The sequence below is a fragment of the Augochlora pura genome, chromosome 5, assembly GCF_028453695.1.
Source record: "Augochlora pura isolate Apur16 chromosome 5, APUR_v2.2.1, whole genome shotgun sequence".
In the NCBI taxonomy this organism is placed as follows: Eukaryota; Metazoa; Arthropoda; class Insecta; order Hymenoptera; family Halictidae; genus Augochlora; species Augochlora pura.
In genome coordinates, this window is record NC_135776.1 from 1552779 (window position 1) to 1578183 (window position 25405).

At 48.4% G+C, this 25405-nt stretch overlaps 1 protein-coding gene across 8 annotated transcripts in view; it reads left to right on the forward strand.

The window, feature by feature from the left end:
• The window catches only part of LOC144469871 (serine/threonine-protein phosphatase 2B catalytic subunit 2), a 95368-nt gene extending 73527 nt beyond the window's left edge, over positions 1 to 21841 (forward strand). The window contains exons 11-15 of one of the 8 annotated variants that reach the window (XM_078180572.1): positions 2082 to 2114; positions 13232 to 13316; positions 13391 to 13488; positions 13598 to 13787; positions 14851 to 15699. In XM_078180572.1, coding sequence (XP_078036698.1) covers positions 2082 to 2114; positions 13232 to 13316; positions 13391 to 13488; positions 13598 to 13787; positions 14851 to 14881 — 437 coding nt within the window. In that variant the 3' untranslated portion in view covers positions 14882 to 15699. The other 7 variants (XM_078180566.1, XM_078180567.1, XM_078180568.1 and 4 more) reach the window with 7 other exon arrangements.
• Positions 21842 to 25405: the final 3564 nt, after the last annotated feature.

Sequence of the window (25405 nt, forward strand, 5' to 3'; positions counted from 1 at the left end):
GTTTCTGTCTCAGTCTCATCTTCCTCTCTCATGATTCTCCATTTTTATGTATCTTTCTCTCTCTCTCTTTATCTCTATCTATCTATCTATCTATCTGTCGTCTGTCTGTCTCTGTTTCTTTATCATTCACTATCTTCTCTTCATGTTTCCATGGCTCATCTCGCATCAAGGTACGAGAGGTTTCTTTCTATTCTTTCTATTCTATCTTTCTTTCTGTATCTAGCTCTCTCTCTCTCTCTTTCTCTCGCTCTCTATATATATGTATATTTATAAATATAAATATCTTTCTATCTCTGTTCTTCCTCTCCTCATATTAAATATATCTTTGTACATACGTACAACGAGTCCCGAAGTCACTGCCACAGCCATGTATCCAACGAAAAGTACGACGATCGGAGGATTCGCAAAGATAGCATTTTGAATTAAAAAATTAAAAAATTTTTATTTAAAAAAATCACAGATTTTTGTCATCGATCGTTCCGTTGCTTTGCGTACAGCGATCATCGCTATTTTCGGCACTATTTTTCTCTCGCAGTTGATGGGAATATTTTTGCGAATTCTCGAATCGCCATTATTTTTTCAAGCCATACTTCTGTGCCGATCACATTGGGATTCACTGTACATTTTAACTATATATTTATATATACATATTTGAACATATGTATACATCGATGGCACACTGCCTGGATTTTTGACGTTGTCACCGATAGACTCATTTTCTGCATCGTTTCGACCATGGTACATGCATAGACATCTGTTTTATCACCTCTCGCTCGGCCCTGTCAAGATGGCGGCATCGCAGGCATACGATAAACGCAACGGAACTCTGCAAAAATAGTTCCACAATTATTCGGAATGTTTGTTTTCTTTGCTTTTGCAGCAACGCCATCTTGAATCACTCGAATCACGCATGCATCGATCGGCCGGAGATCGATCACGATCCAGCGTCGATCTCCGACCGATCATCGACATTTTCTCGATGTTAATTAAGGAAGAAAAATATATTTCTACCCCTACGCCCTGTGCCCCCTGCCCTATGCCCCCCTCATTGAAACCGCCCCCGTCTCTCCGAATTAATTCCGCTCGACTCTCTGTGTAACCATTGTCCGAGTTCCGCTCTGAAATCAGTTTTACTTTCTCTCGCGTGTCATGTCCATGCCCCCCCCCCCCCCCCCCCCCCCCCCCCCCCCCCCCCCCCTTTTTTCCCCCCCCCCCCCCCCCCTCTCTCCCGCCCCCCCCCCCCTCGGAACTCTTTTTTCCTTCCCCCCGCGGGTGTCTCCCCCCCCCCCCCCCCCCCCAGTCCGCTCTGGCCCAGTTATACTGTTTTTTGCGCCCCACGGAACTCTTTCTATTCCGTGTCGCCGATGTAAGGGCGGCGATCCTCCCACGCGAAACAGGGTGGCTCCTGGACTCTGCGGACCAACTTCTCCAAAGTCCTTCTATTTTTTTTCTTGGCGATATTCTCGGTTGTTGCTTTGTAAAATGTTTTTTCGAAATGATCGATTGCTTACGAATTTATTGAAACGTGTCGGAAAGAAACAAGCCTCGATTTTCCAAGATTCGATGTTTCGAGTGTTCGGAGGAAGGTTTCCCGGAGCCACCCTTTTAAGGACGCCCCGAGAAAAAGCTGAAAAGAAAGATCGGCCTGACGCGAGTCGCGGAATAAGACCCACGTCGATTCGATCGAGCAAGATTGTCGAGTGACATAGAGCACAGCCCCCCGCCCCCCTGCCCCCGGCCCCGCTCTATTCATTGAAAAAAGAAACCCCATCAGCCCCCAGCCCATAAACTTGCACTGACTGTCTTTTTATCGTACTCCTTCTCTATTATATTTGTATAAATCACACTGGCCTTGGACTCCTCCTATCTCGGCACGACACTATGCTACTACCTTCTACTACTACCACCTACTACTACCTACTACTACTACTACCTACTACTACTACTACTACCTACTACTACTACTACTACCTACTACTACTAACTATTACTACTACTACTACTACTAACTACTAACTACTACTACCTACTACTACTACCACTCAAAACTCCGTTGTTCGGCATACGCAACCCCCGTAAAGTCGCAGCCAAAGTCGTTGTCCAAAAAAAGAATGGTAAGTCCCCGTGAGAGCCGACGACTTGACGCAAAAAGTTTTCTGTTCTTCTTCTTCTTCTTCTTCTTCTTCTTACTTCGTTCTTTATTTTTAATTGTTTTTGTAAAGTTTCTTTGTTTCTTTTGAGAAAGCCGCAAAAAAAAATAAAAACAGTAACCCGTTAACAAATATTTCTCCGAGTTTTGGCAAGACGCGTACGAACGTTCTCGACGTTGCTCGAGAAGCGTTTGTATCGCGTGAGAAACGTGCGTGCGTACGCTCGCTTCGTGACGCGCCGCGGGTGTACGCGCGCACGCGACAACAAGCCTCGGACCAAGTGTAAAACTCTTTTGTTTCGCCAATGTGTTTTTTCTTTGTATATTGTAACACGTACGCAACCGCGTCGCCGAGGCGGTCGACCACGTTTTGATCGGCGATAAACCGCGCGTCGCCCGCGTTCTCTGTTCTATGATAATCGAATCCACCGCGAAATTGGATCGTCCCGCGTTACCGGCGAGAGGACATTTTGTAAACCGATCGTTCCTTGAACTGCAAACTCACCCATCTCTCTCCCGTGTCCGGTATCCGTTTGCAGGATCTGTCGTTCCGAAATGTCAAATTCGAGAGAAATTCGAAGCGAAATGGAAGATGGGTGAGGCGCGTTATTCAAGAGAGTCCTGTAAAAGAAATTCGCAGTCTAATGTGAGATATCTTCTCGATGAAAGAAACGTGTTAATCCGATTTGTCGCAACGTAAATTAGCCGAGAGCGCGATAGAACGTGCGATCGCATGTGCAGCTCGGCGAGTATCGCGTCAAGTAGAAAAATCGGGATTGGTCGGACCGAGCCGCCTCGCGACCAGCGTCCCAAGCAGGCGATAGTTTTCTCACTTGTTTCGTCTCTTCGTTCCTGTTCGAGGCGCTTGTACACGTACATATGTATACACGAAATCGAGCACGCTCGTTCTCTTACACGCGTACGTGTGTGTACGTGTACGTGTACACCTGTCTACTTGTCCCATCTACTTCTTGTTCCTTTTACACGCGAGTTCTGCAATTTTATTTACTCGAGTCTCGCGTCTATTTCGGACTCTGTTTCTCCCTTTTCGTTCGTTCGGTTTTTCTTTCCGTTTCGTTCGGTTTCTTTCCGTTTCGTTTCGTTTCGTTTCGTTCTATCCTCCGGCGTATTTCGTTCTCTTTCTCGCTCTTGGTTCTGTCTTTCTTTTCTCACTCGTACCCACCTGTTCAACCCCGTATCTGTCGCCACGCTCTGCGCTCGACACTGGAACCACCGACACCGCGCTCGCGCGCGCGCCTTCCGAAACCTTCGGGTTTCGTGTTTCGGCCGTGCTCGAAAAAACTATGTTCGATTATCAAAATCGAAGAATTTATCGTTACTCTCGTTCCCTCGGTCGTTCCACGTGCCAACGCTAATCGTTCTCGTCACCAGCCACCTGTCTCGTCAGGCTACATCCCTCCAGCCCCTCCATCCACGCCCACGTTCTCTCTTCGCCGATCAACCAACACTTTGGCAGCAACCCGACAGTCCGAACAAGCTCCCAATTATCGCTGGGAGTCTATCGCAAAGAAGAAAACTGTACCGAATCCCATTCAACGCGTGTTCAATCATTTTCTCTCGGAAATAGTTGTCGAACGATCACACGTCGATAAAGAAATTTCGTCCGTCGGAAAAATCGCGCGACGTCTTTCGCAATATTGATGCGTTTCGCTCGCAGCAGCCTAATACTATGCGCGTTCCGCGCCGGGAAATCCTGGAAGCCTAAACGCGCAGGCAATACGTTTCTCCGTAAACAGTCCCCAAAGGCAAGCGTCGACGGATAATCCGGATGGAACACGGTTAATCTGCCGGCGGTAGCATGCGAGGCTAGCTGGTCGATTGTTTTAAACCCCCCTCCGCCGCTGTTCTTCTTTCGTACAGTGTTCCCACTCTCTTCTGTCTCTCTCTCTTCTCTCTCTCTCTCTCTCTCTGTCCCTGTCTCTCTCGTCTCGATGTCTCTGATCCCCGGGGAGCTGTGTGCAGATCGATCGAACGCATCGAGTTCCGCGGCATACGGAGGGAAAAGCGCCGGTGGATCGATCACAGCTCCCTTCGAGCGCGGTTCGAACCTCGTCTTTCAACCCCCGTCGCCATTTGCAACCGGAAACCCGGCTGGCAATCGAGCGAAACGCGAAACACCGCTTCGGTTAATTATTCTTGAAAGCTAAAGAAAATCCCAACGATCCGATCGGGTCCCGCGAGACGATCTCTCCGCGAGGTGCAGAAATAATTGGGAAGAAATTGATTTAAAGTTGTCGGGATTCTTGGAAAGATAGCGGTCGATCAAAGAGAAGTTCGAACAACGGCCTAGACAGACGAGAGTCTCGTGGATCGGTTGATTCCATTCTAACAGAGCGACGATCCTCAGGCTTTTCATGATCTGTGCGCCGCTACCGGAATTTTTCCAACCAATATCCAGCCGAGTCGAAAACATCGGTTGCCACGGGATCGATAAAGCAGACTCTGCGCTTTGAAACGATATATATATTTTGCAGCCTTGTTTAAACAATAACTGTCCCTGAACGCAAGGTCTGGAGCGATTATTTTTGCACCTCGATTATTTTTGCCTCTTGTCGGATCGAACCGCACCGTTTGTGCTCGCGGGTAGTCGTTTCGACGGCCAGGGCCGTGTGCTCAGGGGGCAAAGGAAACAGCCGACAGTCGAGAGCCTTCGTCCAGCCCCTCAGTTTCCCCCCGGACTTCACAGCATCCCTCGTTTATGCGTGTCGTTTGATTATTTTCCATTTACCTTTTCTTTCGTTGGACCGAACAGGGGACCTGCCGTCACTCGAGGCTCTCTCCCGCTGCCATTTTCGTCTCTCTCTCTTTCTCTCTCTCTCTCTCTTTGCGTTTCCGAGCGGGAGCACCCCCACGAGCCCACGTGACAGAAGCATCTCCGGACAGGACGACATTTCAACCACCCAGCAACCCCTCTCGATCCAACAACCCCCTGTCGGCACTGTGCTAACCCTCTTTCAGACCCTGCACGCTTCTCCGATGTCTCTCTCTCTCTCTCTCTCTCTCTCTCTTTCTCTCTCTTTCTCTCTCTTTATGTGTATTCCTTCATACGATCGCGTTCGTGTTAAAGGTCGACGAGGAAATGTTTGCCCGCCGATGCCGGGGGCGCTTCGAATTGGATACCGCGACGGTAATTTTCTGGCAAAATCGCACATCGACTTGTACTTGGCTGTTCTACAATTTACTCGGTTCCCATCGTTTGTTAATTAAAAACATTTTAACACGCTCGTCGCCGCGTCACCCATGCTGGGTGACACTAATTTCTGACCAATTTTGAAAATTTATTTTTATTGCAATATATTCGAGCAAAATGAATTCGACTATGATTTTTCGAATGCGAAAGAGTTCGAATGTCATCCCCTATGATAAATGTGCACTTTTTATTTTTATTTTAATTAATTAAATTGCTTTAGTTATATGGGGATTTTAGTGTCCAACTGTCGGCGACGAACGTATTAAAGGCGAAAAATGAATCGACGATCCACCTTGAACCCGAACGCAGACCACGATCTATCTTAGCGATCACGAAACCTGATTCATGCAACATAAACTCTGTCGCAACAGCATCGTCACTCTCATCGTTTCTCTCACGATACCACGTCTATCCCTTTTTCAGTGTTTCATCGACGCATCTCTCATTCTTTCTTTCTCTCTCACTCTCTGTTTCTATCTCTGTCTCTCTGTCTATTTCCGCTCTCTGTCTTCCCTGAAGTCACTTTGCATTTTATTTGATTGTTTTCAGTTCTCCAATCGATCGTTTCGTTCTTTTTCTTAATTTCAACTTTCTTCGTAATTCTGTTTCTGTTTGATATCTGTTTTGTCGCTCTTTTCTGTCTTCTTTCTTTTGCGCGACCCAGAACTCCCTTTCTTTTTTCTCCCCCCCAGACGTTTTATTTATCGCGCATGCTAGTGTCGAAAGTAGATGTCCTAGGATTACATAGTACTAATTAACTCGAGTCTCTCGAGATCGTGCGAGGATCCCACTTTCCTCTGCGCGCAAAAGTCTCTGGATCTCGAAGCAGATCTTCCCGAAAGAGTTGATCGCCAACGGCAATCCGTGTCGGACCGTGGATCCTTGTTGAAATTAATAAAATATCTATATTTGTTTAACGATGAATTTTAACCGCATAAAATGCGGAGACCACAAATCGTGTTCGAATTTTTCAGAGTACAGCACCCCTTTTATTTCTATTCTCTATTTTGATGGCGACCGCGGAGCTCGCACGAATCTCGTGAAAATGTTTATTAATCAAAGATTTTTCTTAATCAGTTTTTTTTACAGGTAGCTTTTATGTAGCGGTGTGTTAATTACCGCGCACTAAATAGCCCCTTCGAATGTTCGACGTGACGACGGTCTCTCTCTTTCTCTCTCTCTCTCTCTTTTTTTTCTGTCTTCCTCGTTTCCTCCGTTTCTCTCTGTTTATCGAAATTACTTTCGTCGACGCTCGACTCGAAACAGCGACGTCGATAATACGAAAGAACGTGGGAGGGACGAGAAGAAAAGAGAAACACTGTCGTCACGTAGAAAGTAATCACGAAGTTTCCGGGGCTAGGGCGGTCTGCGCGACATCGGAGATCAAACGAGAGCAACCTCGTTGCTACAGCACCGCCGAATTTCGATGGAGAAGCCCCTGGTGAACCCCATCCGATCTTCTCAGTTCTCACCATCGATTCGATCTCCCATTCCGACGATCTAATTATCCCTCGTTTTCACCAATTCTCGGCGATAATTAACTCTCCTCCTAGCAGACTAGTTTCTATCGATCATGTCAATCCAAAACGATCTTTAAGATCTGTACGAATCTTAAAAATATTTTAAAAGATCGGACATTTACCGGCGCGTTCCAAAACAATTTGAAAGTACCGTTATGTTCCTCGAAAGAGCCAACGAAAACCGGGCAAACGGAGATGCCTATAGCTCAACGGAGACCGCAGACCGCCCGCGTCTCCTACTAATCACCTTCTTACGCTTTTTCAGTGGCCACCGTTTAAACCGGCAAGGATCGATGTATTCGTTTCGATCCACAAAGTCCAATTCGAGGATCTCCCGGCGGATCTTAACGCTACCCTGTGTATCACCTCCCGATCTACGAAACCGGAAGTTCTTCGCGTTCGCGTTGCTCTATCGTTTCTGTGCCAGCCGCGACGCGCGATCGATGGAACGGCGTTTCGAAATAACTCGGCCGCGATCCCGGGAAATTTCGGATTAGAATCCGCGAGGCTACCGAGATCCCGATCTACGTCGCTGGATCCTCGAAATTGGACAACGTGGAATTCTCGATTGCACGTCGGCAGCTGGTTCGAAGGAAGGAAAAAAATAAATAGATCTCTCGCCTGTCGTTCCGTAACACGTGAAACGATGTGGAATCGAGAATCGCGAGAGCGGGCTCGAAAGAGGAACTTGGAAGACTGCGGATGATTTTTCAGTGAAAAATTAGTAGACGCGAGGTAAAGCGGCGAGAGAAAAAAAAATGGTTCGCGAGAATTTCGCGAATCGCGAAGAGGATCGTAACGTTGCAGGAGGGATCCGCAGTCTGCTCGTGGCTCGACTAACTGGAATTTCTGTTCGAGCCCCCTCGATGGAGGAATTTTCGGCCCGCTCTCTCGGCTGACATTCAATTCGAGGATATTAATAACGGCGACTCTCGACACGCGGCGACAATTAATTAGCCGCGTGCTGAGGGATCGTCGCGTACAAATCTTTCTGAATTCTAAACGCACACGCTTCACTTGAATGCCACTTACGCTGTGCACTCTTTTTCTTGTCTGTTCTATGTGTTCTTTTCTTTACGCCACATTCTACAACCAACCAACCAACCAACCAACCAATCAACCAACCAACCATCAACCAATCGAAATTCGAAAAATCTGTGTACCGATTCGAAACCTCCTTCGTCGGACTGTCCGAGCGATTGATCTCGATCTGCTGAACAATCGAACACGACCGAAAAAAAAAACTAACGAAAACGATACATATATGTGTATATGTATACATATATATACATATATCGTATCCAACCTCTCTTTTATCTCTTCTCTTCGGCCGCATTGACGCTGCTCTCACATTGTTGGTTACTTCTGTCCTTTTACTCACGTCCACGCTCTCACCATCGGTAAACCGACCATGGGCACCATGGCCGCTATGGTAAACCCGATGGTAACCCGACGATCTGGTCCGAAAACGACCCTACCTACCATCGCGTACGGTGAGTTCTTCTCTGTTGACAACAAGTCCGCATAGAATCTCGACCGTGGAGGATCCCTAAGCTCGGGAAACCTGATCGTGCTCCTTTCGATCCGATCCATCGACCTGTCGAGGCAGAAGATTCGGGATCGGTTCCACGAACAGATCTACAAATATTCGAATCTCTGCTTCGAAGTGGAAACTTGGCCGTATCAGGCTGTTTTGCATCTCTATGGGAGCGGTTAGGCTTCCCTGCAGGGTCAATCCTCCATGAATCGACGCGCGGCACGAAATCGAAGCAGCCCGACGCCCGATGGCGCAGACCAACGAATTGGGAAACCATGGCGTCCGAAACTGTAGATATTTTGTAACGTTAAAGTGGAGATTTTTGCACGGAATTGCTTTCGACCGACAAGCGAGAGTCGAGAGTCTGGGAGCCATTGGGCGAGGCTGTCGCACAGTGGTCTGGACCGAGGAATTCGACAGCTATCAAACTGTGTGGACGTGACGTTTTCCCTGGAAAGGAAAGTTTAACGTCCAAAATATTGCTTCCTGCCGTGAATAATAAATCGATAATTATCGAACAGCAAAAATTGCTTTCTAAACAAAATTTGAAAGGGACCTGGAACAATTGAAATATTTGAAGGCAGCCGATTTACTCGACTCTGCCACAACGTGTCGCAGAATCCTTCGATCCAGACGGCAGTGCGTCGTTGCAAAACGAAATCGCGCGATAAGGCTACGATATGCAACCACATAGGCGTCGCGACGAATGCTTGACAAGGTCGCCAGAGGAGTCTGTTCGCAGTGGCGGCGCCTATGATTGTCGAAAGTCACGGAGATCCATCTGTTTCGGTAATCGACGCGTGTCGAGCCAACGGGACCCGCGATTTCGATCCAAAGGATCCATGGACGTCTTTATCGATCCGCGTTGGCTCGAGCTGCGGCTGTTAGAATGATAGAGCATTGGTAGAGGTGTTTTCTTTGGGCTTTGTCGAGGTTTTCCTTCCGGGTTCCTTTCACGGGAACCTTCTCTCTCTCTCTCTCTCTCTCTCTCTCTCTCTTTCTCTCTCTGTCTGTCTCTCTGGTGGATTTCTAGTGTGTTAGTTACGCTCTCCTGTTCGCGCGATGGATCTCCGTTTCTGGGATTCGAGTACCTTACGATAAATGTTAGCTCGGTAGATGACTGTCGCAATGACGATCGCGAATCAACACACAAGACTGTTAATTAAAGAGATTGCGACAATCGATTGTTGCCATTGGAACGACTTGGATAAATAAAAAAACAGAATGCCACGGTGATTCCATTATCTACTCTCGAGTGATCGCAGAGTCGATGTACAAGTGTCGGAGCTATTTCAAAAAGAGTTTCTCGATCATGATTTTGTCATTGCGACAGGCCACTGGTGCGTATCTTGCGCTGACACGTAAATGTCTAGAGAGCAAAAGGCTTGATCTGTTGTACAAACTAGTAGTGACGTACGTCGTTGTATGTGCCGCATCTCGTCCTTCCCGCGAGAACCGCAGGATCCAAAAGGACTCGCGACCGACCAAAATATATATCGCGTGCATATCCGCGAGAGAAAACCCCTTTTACAGCCTCGACAAGAACCGTTTCCACAGCCACAGAAGTCCTCGTGCGATTCCGTGTCCTCCCAACCATAAACCATTCACCGGGATCATAGGGATGCGATCGTTCAACTCTTTGAACCACCGAGACTCGCGTTCCCTCTTTTTCTTGATCAGGGAGAATCGCGTTTCCTACGTTCTCTTCCCTTGATCAATGACAATAGATCGCTGCTGCAACGGTCACCGATTTCCAGGTCCGATCGAACGCGTGGTTACGCAGGATCTTGAAAATTGAAACAATTTCCGCGAGAACTCGGGTTCGAGGTTACATGGTAACCGGTGGCCGGTGTAACACGTGTCCCCCACCCGAGACACCGAGTCTGTTCCCCGAGTGACGAATTGTCCAATTTGCTGTAGCGACCTCGCCGGCCCCGACAACCGGAGACTTAGCTCGCGAACGGTTAGGGAAGCGGAAACACGACGACACCGGGACGATACTTTCACGTACGTGTCGAGACTCTCGTTCGTGTGTGGCCTTTAGAGTTTAGAGAGGAGAAGCCCAGCCCCAACAGCCAACTGGACCTCGTAGACACTCGTGACTAATGTGTGTTGTGCAATCCCCCCCCCAGCCGCGCGCGCGAGACTCGCCAACTCGAGAACCCCATACAGAACACGGAGAGACAACCGCCGTAACAGCAACCTTTCGACACCTTCCGGAAGCATCCCTTTGAAACCGTCCGATTCGAACGGTCGCGCGCAATCGACGCGGACAAACTCGATCTCGCGTAAAAGTCCGCGGTCTGCTCGAGACGGTCACGAGACGTTACCGAAAACCGTTCGAACGATCAAAACGGACATCGTGAAAACTGTTTCTCAAGTCCTCCGTAACAGTCCCAGCTTCCCCGAAAGCGACCGAAAAAAGAGAACGAAAGCTCCAGCCTGCGAAAGCCGAGCTCGAAAGTGTCCGATACCGTCGAAGGGCCTCCACTTTCCATCCCCTTCTCGTTGCCTAATTCAGTCGACCCGTAACCGTGCGCCTGCTACTTGCAAACGAACCGTCGTCGCGCCCGCGTCGTTTATTCTCTCTCTCTCTCTCTCTCCCCCCTCCACCGATCACATCGGTTCTCTCCGTTTTTCTATATTCCTCGCTTCTTTTTTTCGTCCGAGTAATTCCAGAGACGCGCCGGTTAATTTCGGGGTCCCCGCGGACGTTTTCATCCGCAAGTTTCCGCGATTAACATCGCGGATTAGGTTTAATGGCGGAGGGGGGGTCGGTCCTCTCGCGATCATAATTACCGCACGCCGCGCGTAATTAGAGAACGTTAAACGAGAAAGGAGAGAGAGAGCGGTTTTTAGGTCGCGATATTACGAGCCCCCTCTGTCCCCCGCCGTGTTCCAACAGGTTATTTCTTCCGTTTGTCCCGCTTATGCGACGCGTAAATTTCCGCCGTTATTCCTCGCGGCCAATTTGTTGCGACGTGCACGAAAAAATTATAACTAGTAGACGAAAAATATGCGTCCGTAACAGAAACGTTCGCCGTGTTTTATCGTTCGTAATGAGCAGCGCATTCGTGGTAATAAGAGCACGATTTATAGATATTTTACAATATCGTTGTTCGTCGAGATTTTTCATACCGAACACACTGCAAGCAGCGAGGTCGTAATAGAATCGAGGAACGTTCTTGCTTGTATCTTTGTTTCCACCGAATTCGATTTCGCGAAAAAATCGCGCGCAGGCCTCGGATACGGGTCGAACGTACGGCAGGGGTACATACTTCGGGGATAAGGCGAACGCCCTTAGAGCAACGTAAGACCGAACGCAATGAGAAACGGAAATGTAAATGCGAACGAGAATATAGTAGGCAAGTAGCGGTGAAAAATTAACCAACGGCGAGCGCGGTTAAAGCGCCGCAGTGACCGACGGTGCGTACGTTTCTCGCGCTCAGCCTGCATGTGCATGCGACCTATTTTTTTTCTCTCTCTTGCATCCCGTGTTTTTTTGCATAATAGAACCGACCACGACGACAACGGCGACGACAACGACGACGGCTAACACGTGCGCGCACACACACGCATGCACGCGGCTTCCAGAATTTAACAGAGTTTCTAACGCGTGTGCGCCGCGTGTCGTGTCTCTGCGCGCCCGTGCGAATTGGATATGTATATGTATATACACGCAAGATATGTATGCACATAATCGTACACGGCTTTCACGTGTGCATCCGTATGCAATGAGCTTGTGCTATTATCCTCGTGCACACATACACACACACACACACTTTCTCTCTCTCTCTCTTTCTCTCTCTATCTTTGTTTCTCTGCTATCCGTCTATCTTTGTGTGTGTATATATATAATTAGTGTACATAGCCGATAGACGTGTACACGTATGCTGTACGCACGTATACACGGTAGCGCGGAAGTATGCGACGGACACTTTGTTTTCGTTCGGGGCTTTGAACGTTCTATCCACCGCGAGGATTGCTGGATAATTAAATCGTGATAATTAAGAGAGACATATTGGAGCGCTGTTTCGATGCGTCGATTGCTCGATAATATGTTCGTAGAGCCACCCTGAAAGTAATCTATTTAATCGAACTAAATTATTAACACGGATATCGCACACATTCGAACCTCTTAGCTCTCCCGTCATCCGATTGTAACCAATACGGCGATCGACGCGCGAAACATTGGTCCCGAAAAATGATTGTTCGACGACTCTTGCATAGCTGGAAATGATCGAATTTCGGTGGATAGCGCGGGAATATTTTTTCGTTATAGTACACCGAATGTAATTAGCACAGGCTCGTCGCGTGCACCGACACTCCTGGCTGTGTAGTTTTGCCGTTAGTTGTTTGCCGTGCGACACGAGATTTGACGAGTGTCTTTTTTTGTTTCGTTCGATTATTGTTTTCCTCTGTTCTCTCTAGTTTTTCTTTCTTTCTATGACAAATGGTTTTCTTAACAAAAACAAAACAAATCACCGGTCAAGCTGTGGTATGAATAACGTAGTTTTACGGCGAACGATCGATGGATTCCTCCGGCGATCTGGATCGCGGGGCGAATCGGTGATCCCGATATCGCGAAGACGAGCAGCCGAGAGAGAAAATCCTCGAAATAGTTTGACGAGAACGTTGCTCCATGTTTCACCGAGATCCTCTCGCGATCGGGCTAGAGAGGATAGAGCAGCTTAGAGCTTGATCCACGGCAGATCAAAGATTAAGGCTCGCCTTCGCGATTTCGTCGATCACCGTCGACGCACACCGTTGAGCCCTGGTCCGATCTTTCCAACCGGTGGTTCTCGATTTTCTAGGTGCAGCAGCCAATCTACGCAAGGAGGTGATCAGAAACAAGATCAGAGCCATCGGCAAGATGGCGCGCGTCTTCTCCGTCTTGAGGTGAGTGCGAGGACATGTGTTTCTAATACGTTTCCGGTCACGTGTTTCTAGCATCGTTGTCTTTTCCGTTCCAGGGAGGAAAGCGAGAGCGTGTTGCAGCTGAAGGGTTTAACACCCACTGGAGCTTTGCCTCTTGGCGCTTTGTCTGGTGGCAAGACGTCCCTAAAAAACGGTAAATGTCTTTCCACTGCAAATGGTTAATTAACTATATTAACGATATTAATATAATGCGTAACCTGTGAACGAACGATATCGCAGTTATCGAGATCCGTTGTTTCCAGCTCTCCAAGGCTTCTCGCCGAACCACAAAATCACCTCGTTCGCCGAGGCGAAGGGACTCGACGCCATAAACGAGAGGATGCCGCCAAGAAAGGACGCTCCGCCCACGCCGGTAAACGAGGAGAAGCCCGTGATAAAGCCGCCGGCTCCTGCGGGAGACAAGCGGGACCACAACACACCGCAACCGCAATCGTGAGCCTCACACTCGTCCAATCAAGGTACACATCACGCCCACGTGGACGATCCTGACCGAGGGAGATGTCACTCTCTACTCCCTCGATCTCTCTCTCTCTCTCTCTATCTTCCTCGCTCTCGCTCCTCGTCTCCCCTTCCTTGTATCTCGCTCGTGTTCTCCATCTTCCACCCCTGGCAGAAAATATTCGTCTATGGAATTATTCAGGCGTGTGGAAACGATAATTAATGGCAACTGAATGTATAGAATTCCACGAGATAATCTAAAGCTACAGTATACTGAGTGTACAAAATCATCCGAAACTGTGACACTGATATTCTGATTGATGTTCTACAAGATTAAATGGATACAGTTGTATCTCTGATTACTATGAAATATAAATAATAGGAAGAGACTAATGTAAAATTTGTAGAGTCCAATATTTTGTTCGAGTTTTAAAATTTAATGGGGGAAAAAATAAGAAATAATTTTCGCCAGGGGTGTGGTCCCGAAATCAGCCGAGTGTCCAATCGAACGGAGTGAATGGTAATTGGAGATTCGATGACGGAAAAGTTTCCACGAGTGATAGTGTATCGAACACCTCGGGCATTGGGATAGCGTATCACCGACTAACATGCACGAGCCTCACTCACGTGCTAACTTATCACGCAGGCTAACAACCACCCCTCATCAATCTAGTAGAGAACACGCGGACTCACGGCTTCGCGTGTCGTCCTGCACGCCTCGGTGTAACACTTTGTCGACCGTGGATGCGTACCTTGTTAACGCTGGGATCTCGTTCTTGCTGCCGGTGCCTCGAACAGATTGATAGCGAAGACGCTAGAGAACTACCAACGAATTTCACGATTATAATTAGTTTCGTAAATTATTCTGAAAGAGACACTTTTTCGGCTTTTATTTTTCTAAAGCATCGGAGACTCGAACGGTGGTTCCAGCACTAATTGTTCATTTAATTGTTCATCGTTAAAGGTAATTGTGTGTTAACGGACAGTCTGTTGATCCTTTCGCTGCAGGGTTCTGCAGTCTCTCGAGACTATCTTATTTCTCGTATTAACTTTCCAGATCGTGTGTCAATTTTTGTTCGCGAGTCTGACTCGTATAACGCAAGGGGGGTTAACACGCATACTTTCGTATATCTATCCGTGTACGCGAGGATTGGTCCAACCTTATCCTGGAAGACGTACACGGGGGGGCGTGTTAATTCGCATAGTCTAGCCCCGCCGGCTTCGCAAACTATGCCACGTCTGCCGAACTTGGAAACGTTCATCGAAGTTTCGATATTGTCGTCACGGTAACTGTCCGCGGACTCGATAGAATTAGAGGCAAAGTAGTTGCGGCCGTTTATTGTCAGGCCGCAGGGTCACTGGATACGCCGCTTGGGAACGGTAGACAGCCATTAACTGTCGAACGGCGACGACGACGACGACGACCGGGTCCGATCGAACCCAGTTTACCCGGAGGCTTCGCCGAGCAACTTCTCATCCTCCTAAACGCACGGTTATTAAATCGCATGATATATGGGGCCGCGATCGTGACAGCGAAAGGATTAAAAGATAGTTACCAGGTACCACAGTTTTACCCCCCGTGTATCTCACAAGTCGGTGTTCCCGAATACCGTGGATCAGCGTTCCAAGAACAACGGGCTGCGAACCTTTATTTTCGAATGGAAGCATCGATTTCTTAACCTATAAAATTGAGAAGAATGAAAAGAAATAATTTAGGTTGTTATTAATAATTTGGTTATAGACTCCGTCTAGCCGGCTATGAATTCGCAGCCCGTTTCTCAGACGCGGTGGTCGGTACTAGCCAGAGACCAAGAGAACAGAGCATGTTCCGGGCATGCCTTGGGACTCGGTCGACAGAGTGGTCCTCCTTAAAAGAGATAACGATGTGTCCCGAGTCCCGACCGGAGGCTTGTTTCAGGTGGCAAGGATGGGTCGTAAGGTCCCAGCGCTGTCGCCGCCACCACCGAAAGATCCAAACCATTGCTCGTCTCTCCCCCCCGGTTGTTATCGCTAGTGCACTGTTCGTCGAGGCGAGAGGATGTCGCCGCGGGTCCGAGGATGATCCGAAGCTTTCGAAGCGAAAGCTCCGATCGAAGAAGGAGAAGAAGGATAAGAGGAACGATGAAGGAAACGAAGGCGAGAAGGACGAAGACGTCAACGAGGACTACGTGGCTGCGCGACGAGGGATCCGCTCCAGGTTTTGCCGGGACCGCCGCTGCAGGGGTCGTGGTTCTTGTCACGGATCGTCTAGGTTCCTGGAGGATCGACAGGGGCGACGATGGAGGCGGTTTGTCCCGGGTCCGGCCGCGTTCCGAGCGCGCTTCAACCGCGTCGAGTCGCGGCCGAAGCGGCTCGCGTCGTCGTTCGCCTCGCGAGAACAAGAGTCGCGCGCCCTGATCCCATTCGTCCTGCTGCTGCCCGACGAGGACCAGGACGGGGACGATCCGTTCGACCTGTCCGGCGACCTTCTGCTGTCGGTGATCGCGAGATAGGGACTTTGTGGATCCGCGGAGATATGACCGCGACGATCCTCGAAATGGGCCGTCGTCGCGGTCTCTTCGGATTCGTTTGTTCAGATTACACGATGACGGTCGTCCTCTAACGGAGGCGAACTCGCGGGGCGAACCGGTCGCGAGCGAACGCGCGGGGCGAGCGGTCTCCGCCGAGACACAGCGAATACGGATATTGTTGTCGGTTCGATGGATGGATGAATGAACGGATGGATGGACACGTGGGTGGATGGATCCAGGGAGAGGATATATACCTTGACGAGAGACGTGATAGGGTATACGCGCGAGCGCGCTTCGACCATGGCGAGAGGAGGGTAAAATTCATGGGGAGAATTTCAACCGCGGAGAACACAAAAACGCATAGAAAAGAAAAAAAGAAGGCAGCTGGCCTGTCGGTACGGCGGAGCTTCCGGTTTTAGGATTTACTAGGTTCTTAAGGAGTCCGCCCCTGGGTGGTGCGAACGGCATCCCCGCGACAGGGTGGGGTTTACTTAAATCTTAAGTAAAGCTAAGCGTCTAGGGTTAAGCCGTAAGTTATATTGAAGAATTTATTTAATATACGCATATACGATAAATATAATATTAATTGATTATTATTATTATTACTATTATTATTATTATTATTATTATTATTATTATTACTATTATTATTATTATTATTATTATTATTATTATTATTATTGCTATTATTATTATTGCTATCATTACGAGTAACGATTATCGATTTAACGTTATCATTCATTTGTATTGTCGATATACATATATACATATGATACGGTTACGGTGATTACCGCGTCGCGTGTGTGCGGACGCGCCCACGCTCGCGCGAATCGATTTTTGCACGTCGAGCGAGTCTTTTTTGCGGATATCACACGACTGATCGATATTTACCGAGTCCATTTTCTTCTTGTTCTTTGACGGGCTTTCTTTCTCCTTTCTTTTCTCGCCTTCCGCGTTGTTGGTTTCCGCGATTATTCCCGCGACGTCGCCGTCTGCGTTCTCCCGCGAGACCTGCTCCGCGAAACCTCCCCCATCTCGATCCGGATACAGAGATCATATCCGAGTCAATTGTCAAGTCGGTAATCGCAGATATTAGGTCAAAATCGAAGCAATTTTTCTGACAAACTGGACGAACGAATTTCCCTTATCGATTCGTTAAATCCTCTTTATTGTAGTAGACCACGCGAGTCTACAGTTTCTATTGTTCCAGCTGAATCAGTTCCGAGTCGATTTGACAAAAGATCGATACTTTTTTTTCCGTCGAGAATAGAACGAGAAAGAGTTTTCCCTGTTGTCGTTGAAAAGCAGTTCTCCACCGAGACACAGCCGGCGATCGTTTACCCGTAAAAAAACCCCGTGTAATCCTCCGATGGATGGAGGTCCTCGGTGTTCCAAACACGAGAACCGGTTCTCTCATTTCCGAGATCGAGAACGAAACGAACAATTCCCTGTCGGGGTTTCGACGGAACGTTCTCCCGGAAGAGAACGATCTCTTCCATCGATTCGAATTTCCCTGTCGCGTTTCGAACGAAAGCTTCGATCCATTATCGGCGGCCACGGGCGATCCTCTCGGAAAACGGAACCGAAACACCGTGACCGTACCCATATGCGAATACCGCGAACGAATAGAGGGGGAAAAAAAATCGAGCAGGGAAAAGAAAGGAAACTGAGAAACGGCACGCTCGACGGGGCAGAAGACGCGCCAAGAATCTCGCGGAGGCTCTCGACATCGCAGACGTTCGATTCGCTGTCGTTGGACAGGTCTGCGACAGACCGATCGTGAAATCGGTCGCCACCGTAACGCTTACGGAATCTCTCAGAGTCTCGAAAACGCAATTCGGAAATTCGTTTCGCGATCGAAGATCGCGACAGATCGGGGAAAGATCAGCGGTGGTGGGGGCAAGCCGCGGGAATTCGGATCGCCACGAATCACAGTCTCGCGCGAGAATCGGGCGATGGGAGCCGATCATTCGCGCTTAGATAAGAAAGATTGGGAAGCGAGGTTAACGATAAAAGACAAGGATCGACCAAACAAATCTGTACACGTCCTCGCGGACGGTCTTTGTCCGCGCGGTGACGGGGAACGTAAATTAGCAAAACGAAATAGAGAGAACGTAGGGAGGAGAGCGACGGGATACGAGCCGCGCGCGCGAAACACGGAACGACGAACAAGAAGTACGGGGTCGCCTTGGCGAACGTTCAGAGGCGTGTCTCTCGGAAAAGAGCGAACGAAATTGTCCCCTTAGGACCCGAGGTCCGACGGGGATCGGCGCCACGGACAGCCACTCGCATAACACGTCTAGTAACGTTGATCTTCTATGATTTTAATGTGTGTTCTTGCTACTATCCCACATAAGTCTGGGCCACGGCCGCGCACCGCTGCTTGCACCTGGCGCCGGAAGTGGGCCCGCCCGTCGAACGGACGGACGAACGAACGAACGAACGAACGCCCGGAATCCGAAGCGAATTCGAAACGGACGGCGAGATAGCGATATCTCGCAGACCTCGGCGATCACGTGTCGCGCGACCAACTGCTTCCCGGTCCCGCTGCTTCTCGAGCATCAGTGCCAAACTAGATTCCTCTCTCGCCCTCTGTACACGCTTCGTCGAGTCATGTTTTCGGGGCTCCTCGGCCGTGCTCCGACCTCGCGTCACGGTGGACCCCGAGGACCACCGGTCCGCGCGCCAATCCCTTTACTTCTCTTCTTATCTCTCGTTTCGCACGGACGTTGTCACGCGTGCAATTCCTTTTCGCGATCCGGTTCATTACGTTGTCTTCTCTGCGACGCTAAAAAGTCGGCCGCTAAACAAAAGTTCGAGTTTCTAACGTCGCAACAAACGGTTGTCTAGTTGACCATGGGACAAAAGCGGGAGTCGGGGCGGCGGAAGTCGCGCCGGGACCGAGGATCGCAAGCGTTTCGATGCCAGCCGGACGAAACTCGAACGAACGAACGAACCGCGCGGAACGCCGTCGTTTTTCACGCGGCGTCCGTTCCCTCGATCGCGAGCGAGTCGAACTTTATTCGAGGATAGGATACGGTGTTCGTCCGGCTGGCTGCAAGATGGTGGGAACCTGGCTTAAAAACGGCGATGAGGGAGAAAAACGAGGAAACCGATCGAGGATCACTTCCGGCGGCCAAATCGCGTTCTGGCGGCAGTGTAAAAGAATTACGATCTGAAACATAATAAAGATAATTGAGAAAGAATATTATTATAAAAAGGAAAAAATTAAATAAGATATATATATATATTATATATACATACAGGAGGAAGGAAAAAAAAAACAACAAATTATTATATATATATATCTCTCTCTCTCTCTTCTCACTATGATAAAGAAACAAACAAAAAAAAAGGATATACAGTGAAATAATAATTCTATCTCTCTTTGCTACCAAGTTGTACTTATTCTTAATTGATTTACTTGTACAAAAGAATGTGTTAAATAATAATGAAATACATGATATACATCTATAAATAATAACATATTATAAATATATAAATATATTGTGGGTACGCGCGTGTACGCGAGCATCTCTCCGCGCGAGTAACTGCGAGAAACGAGAAAATGGAAAATCCCGTATACAGGCTATATCGCGTGTACGCGCGCGTACGTGATGATATAGCGTTAATTAACGATTATTATTATTATTCTTATCGATAAAAAGAAAGATATCACGGTCGTACGTGTGGATACCACCGGTTATTCTTACTTACCTTTTTAAATTATCGATTGTCACGCCGATTCGTGTCCGTAATTCTGATTACCACTAATTAATAATCATTCTTCTCGTCGACGTTCAGCGACGACGTCAACACCGGCGCCGTTCAACACCGATTGTATAGGTGCGGAACAGGGAAAACCCGGGGCTGGGTAAAACTCGTTGCGCGCGCACACCTCGGGCACACCGTGTCGCAAGGGCGTAAGATCGTCCAACGGTTCAACGAAACAGAGGACACGTTTATTTCGTCGATCCGATCCACGGAATCGAATGCTCTGTACGAAAGATAACTTACCAGATACGTTCGCTCTCGATTTTCAACACGATGTATAACCAAAGACGGGGGACGACAGATGGAGAGGTCTTTTTTAATCACGCGACAATGTTCTCCGCCACTTTCGACGTACTCGCTCGTGTTCGACCGAGGACACGCGCCAGACCATTTCAAACATCGAGAAGAATCTTTTTACCCATCCCTGGAGCAAAACACGATCGCGGCGAAATGAGCACGTGGATGCGAGAGAGAGCGCGTGAATGAGGAGAGCAATTCCACGGTACAGTTGATATACGGGCCGTATATTGTCTGTTACCGTTGTTTCGCGGTCATTGCGACGACAGTTTGACACCGTCTCGGCTGCGCGGCGGCACGAGGGCCATCGCCGTTTCTTCATTAAGTAACCGGGTTCCCCTCGAAGTTTATTCTATTCTATTTTATTCGAGAATAATGGGGAGATCGTCCTTTCGGCACTATCAATACCGATTCTTGTTTAACGCTAAACGTCGACCGAGCCGCAAAGACTCATCACTGTTTCATCAAAATCACGAGATTTAATTTCTTTCGATATCTTCGAAATATTGTATCTTTTCGCCCAAGACCAGCAAATGAAATGTTTGTAAAATCTATCGCCCGGTGCGTCGCCGCGCAGCCGCCTCGTAACATTGTACATATATCTGCGCGCGGGTGTCTCGATCCCAACGTGTATCGCGCCGTCGAGAAATCTGTTAGATAGGCGAGAGAAGAAGCGACGATCGCGATCGTCGGTAAGTTATCGGACTCGGCTCGGATCCCCGGCGGACCGATCCCTCGATCCCCGGGGAAGATGGATCCTGAGACGAATCGCATCCGTTCTTTTCTTAATCGGTACTCGATACGTTTTCTTTAGCCGCGGTGAGATGAAAGTCGAGACTACGATCTACAGTCCAGGATCATCCTCAACGATCCCGTCCTTGTCGCGACGCGGGTCTCGGAGAAGGCGGAGGCAGCGCGTCTCGGGATAAGGATGGGATCGTCGCCGGCGCTACGTTTTCGTAACGACGGATCTGCGCGATCCTTGCGGACGCCATCGGGCCGGCGCGGCGAGCCTTCGGATCCGCGCGAGGATCACCGCGTCGTCGGAGCTGTGCGAAGCGGATCGAGCGAGCGCGTTATCCGTGCGACACGAGCGTTGGAGAGCTGTTCCATCGGTCTATATTCTCGATCGTCGAATCGATCCGAAGGATCGCCGGCAGACGGACGGATCTCTGAAGAAAAATGATCGAGAACGGAAAGGAGAGGAAAGGAGCAGCGATGGCGTCGCAAGGTGGCGAGGAGGCGAGAACTGTATAATAATGTAGTAGCGTGTATATCGTTAAACTTACGATCGGGTTGAAACCCGAAGCCTTTCTCTTAGACTTATGTGCGTGTCCACCGGCTCTCTCGAGCGCCAGGATCGATCGATCCTTCGCCGGTCTCGCGCGTCGTCCTTGCGGTGAAAAAAAAGAAAGGAAATTGCGAGGTCACGCGACGACGCGGTTTCGAGCGACATCTCTCTCTCTCTCTCTCGAAGCAGTTTTCGGCAGGAGGATTTTCGTGTCGGGAGAAAGCGTAACCTTCCTCAATAGCAATATTTTACTCAATAGCAAAAGAAAAAAAAAGAAAACGGGATGCTCTAGAAACTGTATTCTAGATTTTATATACGAATCAACCTACGGCGCCGTAGGCGATCTTGCGAAACGTTCGTTGTGTCTTTTTATAAACGCGACTGTCGGAGGAGACGGTTACCGGAGCACGGGACACGTTCGTTTCTCTCTCTATATATCTAACTCTCTCTCTCTCTCTATCTATCTATCTATCTATCTCTGTCTCTGTCCGAGAGGCACGCGGCGGATCGATCGATCGCGTAAGTACGGTGGGCCCAGCGATCTCTTAGATTGTTAAAGGAACTCGTTCGAGACACTCTGTCCCTCCGTGACGCGCGAGCAAGGATATGCCGGCGAGCGAATTTTACCGTTTTATCTACCATTTTTCAGACGCGCACTCTTTTTCTCTATCTCTCTTTGTAAACTCTTTCTATTTCTGTCCGCGGTGTTGTCCCGCGATCTACGCGGCGCTCCCCCCCGATGATTCAATAAAAAGGATACAAAAAAAAAATGAGCAAAACGGGATATATCGTACGCCTCGATCGGACCGGAAACACGGCACCTCCGCCTTCTTCCGGCTGAGGCGTGACCGGATCGCGGATGTGATAAATCAATCGATTAAGTATCCCATTAAGCTAAGAATAAAATGGAATCGTTATTAATCCTTGCACGAGACTCTTATTCTATGTTCTGCGGCTATCTTCATCTTTCTCTCTCTCTCTCTCACTCTCTTTCTTTCTCTCTCTGTGTCTCTCTTTTTTTCTTACACACGCATCACCTCACGACTGCCATACAAATCGCTGTACTGCGCGTTCAACATTGAATCTCCGCATTTTTGATTTTGAAATCGTTGGAATCTGCACGAAAGAATAAAGCGATGCCCGAATAAATTCAGTCCCGTAACTCTGACAAAGAAACACGTATTGGACAGGTTTGGTGCTCGGTAAGTTGAGCGTTAAAGAAAAGCTTGTTCAGGAATTTTGTTTGCGTTACGATTTTCGGCCAAATATTTCAGGAAATTGTTTCCAGCAGCACCGTCCACTTTGTCCGCTATATCGTGGCTCTCCTCGAGTTATTTCCCTGAATTGTTCCACAAACAGAGCGAGTCTTTACGCGAATCTAAACTCTTAGTTAGAAGAACTTAACCCTTTGGCTACGGCAGACTTTGAAATGAGACTTTGAAGAAGTTTTTCGTTAGACGTGCATTTCTGGGGAAATATATTAAAATATTCGGTATACTGAATTCTGTTACATTCAACCAACATTGCTCGAAGTGAACATCAATTTTAAGATCTTTTTTACGATGTTTAATAATCAAATTTAATAAACGGCGAGACAGGCGAAATTTAATTTGGACCCCTATTGGCGCCTACGGTACCAGGAAGCCAACATGTGTTAGACGCCAACAGTGGTCAAAGGGTTAAGAACATTATTGCATCGATTTCAGCTGGTCGCAATGATCGAAAAAGGAGGACGTCCATTTTATATTTTCGTTTCGTATAAAGATCCGCGGTTTAGTTATCATTGATATTTCATCGACGTCGTCACGATTCGAAAGAAACTTGCGGTGAGATAAAGAACCAAGGACAGACAAATAAACGTTATAGCTTCCAATAAATAGAGAATATTTATTAAAGATTTTACAAACGCGCGAATATCCACGAAATTTATTAAAAGAAAAAGGACAGTTTCAAATCGTCTCGTTGAAACCGAGAACGGGATCGTAAAACCATGGATTACGTTCGATGGACGAGCAATAGACCGATCGACGCGTACGATCCCACAAAATGGCGGCCCGGAAATTTCGTTGGACCGCCGCGGGGCACACGACTTACAGGCGGTTCTATACATGTATATATACGCATATAGTAAGTATGGCATACCGAATTACGTTCCGTGCATTCTCATCTTTTTATATACATACATCTGTATACACGAGAACGAGAACATATACATATATATACCTATACATACACAGCGGGTAAAGCGGACGCGCCCAATCGTACACACACACGCGAGACCGCTGGCTGAAGCGTGCAAAGACGCGTAGATATCGTCGCGATCATGGATTCACATTTTTCGCTGACGCGCGAACCCCTTCTTTGCGATCCGTGTATACTGTGTAGAGATTTTGGAGCCGGAAAGAGCTGGGCGACGGAAGCCTGGGACATTTTGAAAGTATCTTTTCTCTGTTCATCGCCTTCTCCCTCTCCCTCTTTCTCTCTCTCTTTTTTCTCTCATGGGCAAAGGCGTAAACTTCCGTCGTCCGGGGGATCGAAACGAGCAGAAAAAGGGGCTCGCACACCAACACCGAGACACCGACGCGATTCTTCGAGACGATAGTTTCTTGTCGGCCGCAACAGCGCCGGATGTCGCTTCACTGCAATTCACCGAGTCCCGAGCTCGATCGATCGAGGCTCCGCGAGCCCCCCCCGTCGAGGTCCGAATCGGTCCTGTGTCACCGTCCCGCGACCATAACTTCAAACTGTGCCGATTCTGCTTACACCATGGAATCGATCTGGATCGGTCACACCGTAAACTGTTACAAAGCCTCGCGCTTGTTTTACCAAGATAGAGCCGAGGAGTTGCATCGGAGAGGAAAAGAGACCGCGTTGGAAGTTTGGTCGTTCGGACGGTGTGCAATCAATTATACTAAAAGCATTGCTACACCTATCGTTTCGCGTCGTCTCAGATTTTGCGGAAACAGGCGAATAGTCGATCGCAATTTTCCAGCAGTCCGTGTTTTTTCGAGCCGCGATCGATCCCGGCTCGCCGGACAAAGCCACTTTTACGTACCTGTTACGACTGATAGAGCCGCGTAGTCTCTGCGCGTTATCGAAAACTGTATGCGAGCGTGTGCGTGTGTCGTGTGTGTATATATCTATGTAGCCGTGTACGTCACGCCTTTGCCATCGTTGCGTTCTTTTGTAATTATCGTTAAATGTGATCGATCGCTTGCCAGCCGGCCTGCGGTTCTCGAATCATCTACCCCGGAACACCCTTTTCTGCCGGCGATCGCGCGCAAGTTACATATCGAACATCGAAAGCGACGGAAATCGATGCGGGAACTTGAAAATCGATGTCGGAAGAGGGCTTCCGTCTTCTTCCGGTGGCATTCTTGAAAAAGCGAAACGTTATTCGAGCCGATCGGCCCTTTTTGGAAGACAATCCAGTGTTCTGCGTCTGTTTTCCGTTCTCGACGGTCCCGTTTCCGTTATTTTGGTAGAAGGGATGTCCCTTCGGGAGCATAACGAGCGATAGGCCCACCTCTACTGTTTTCTACGGTGAATAACCCATTTGGTAGAGCGCGCGCGAAACGACAACTCTGCACGAATCGTCGTCCATTCTTCTAAATTCCCCGAGGCTCGCAAGAAACTGCGCTCGAGGAATGGCATTCAATGATAAAAAAAAACCTGTACATACGCACGTTTACTATTATCTATACATTTGCTATTGCGCGAGATCTTACCACCTAAGAACT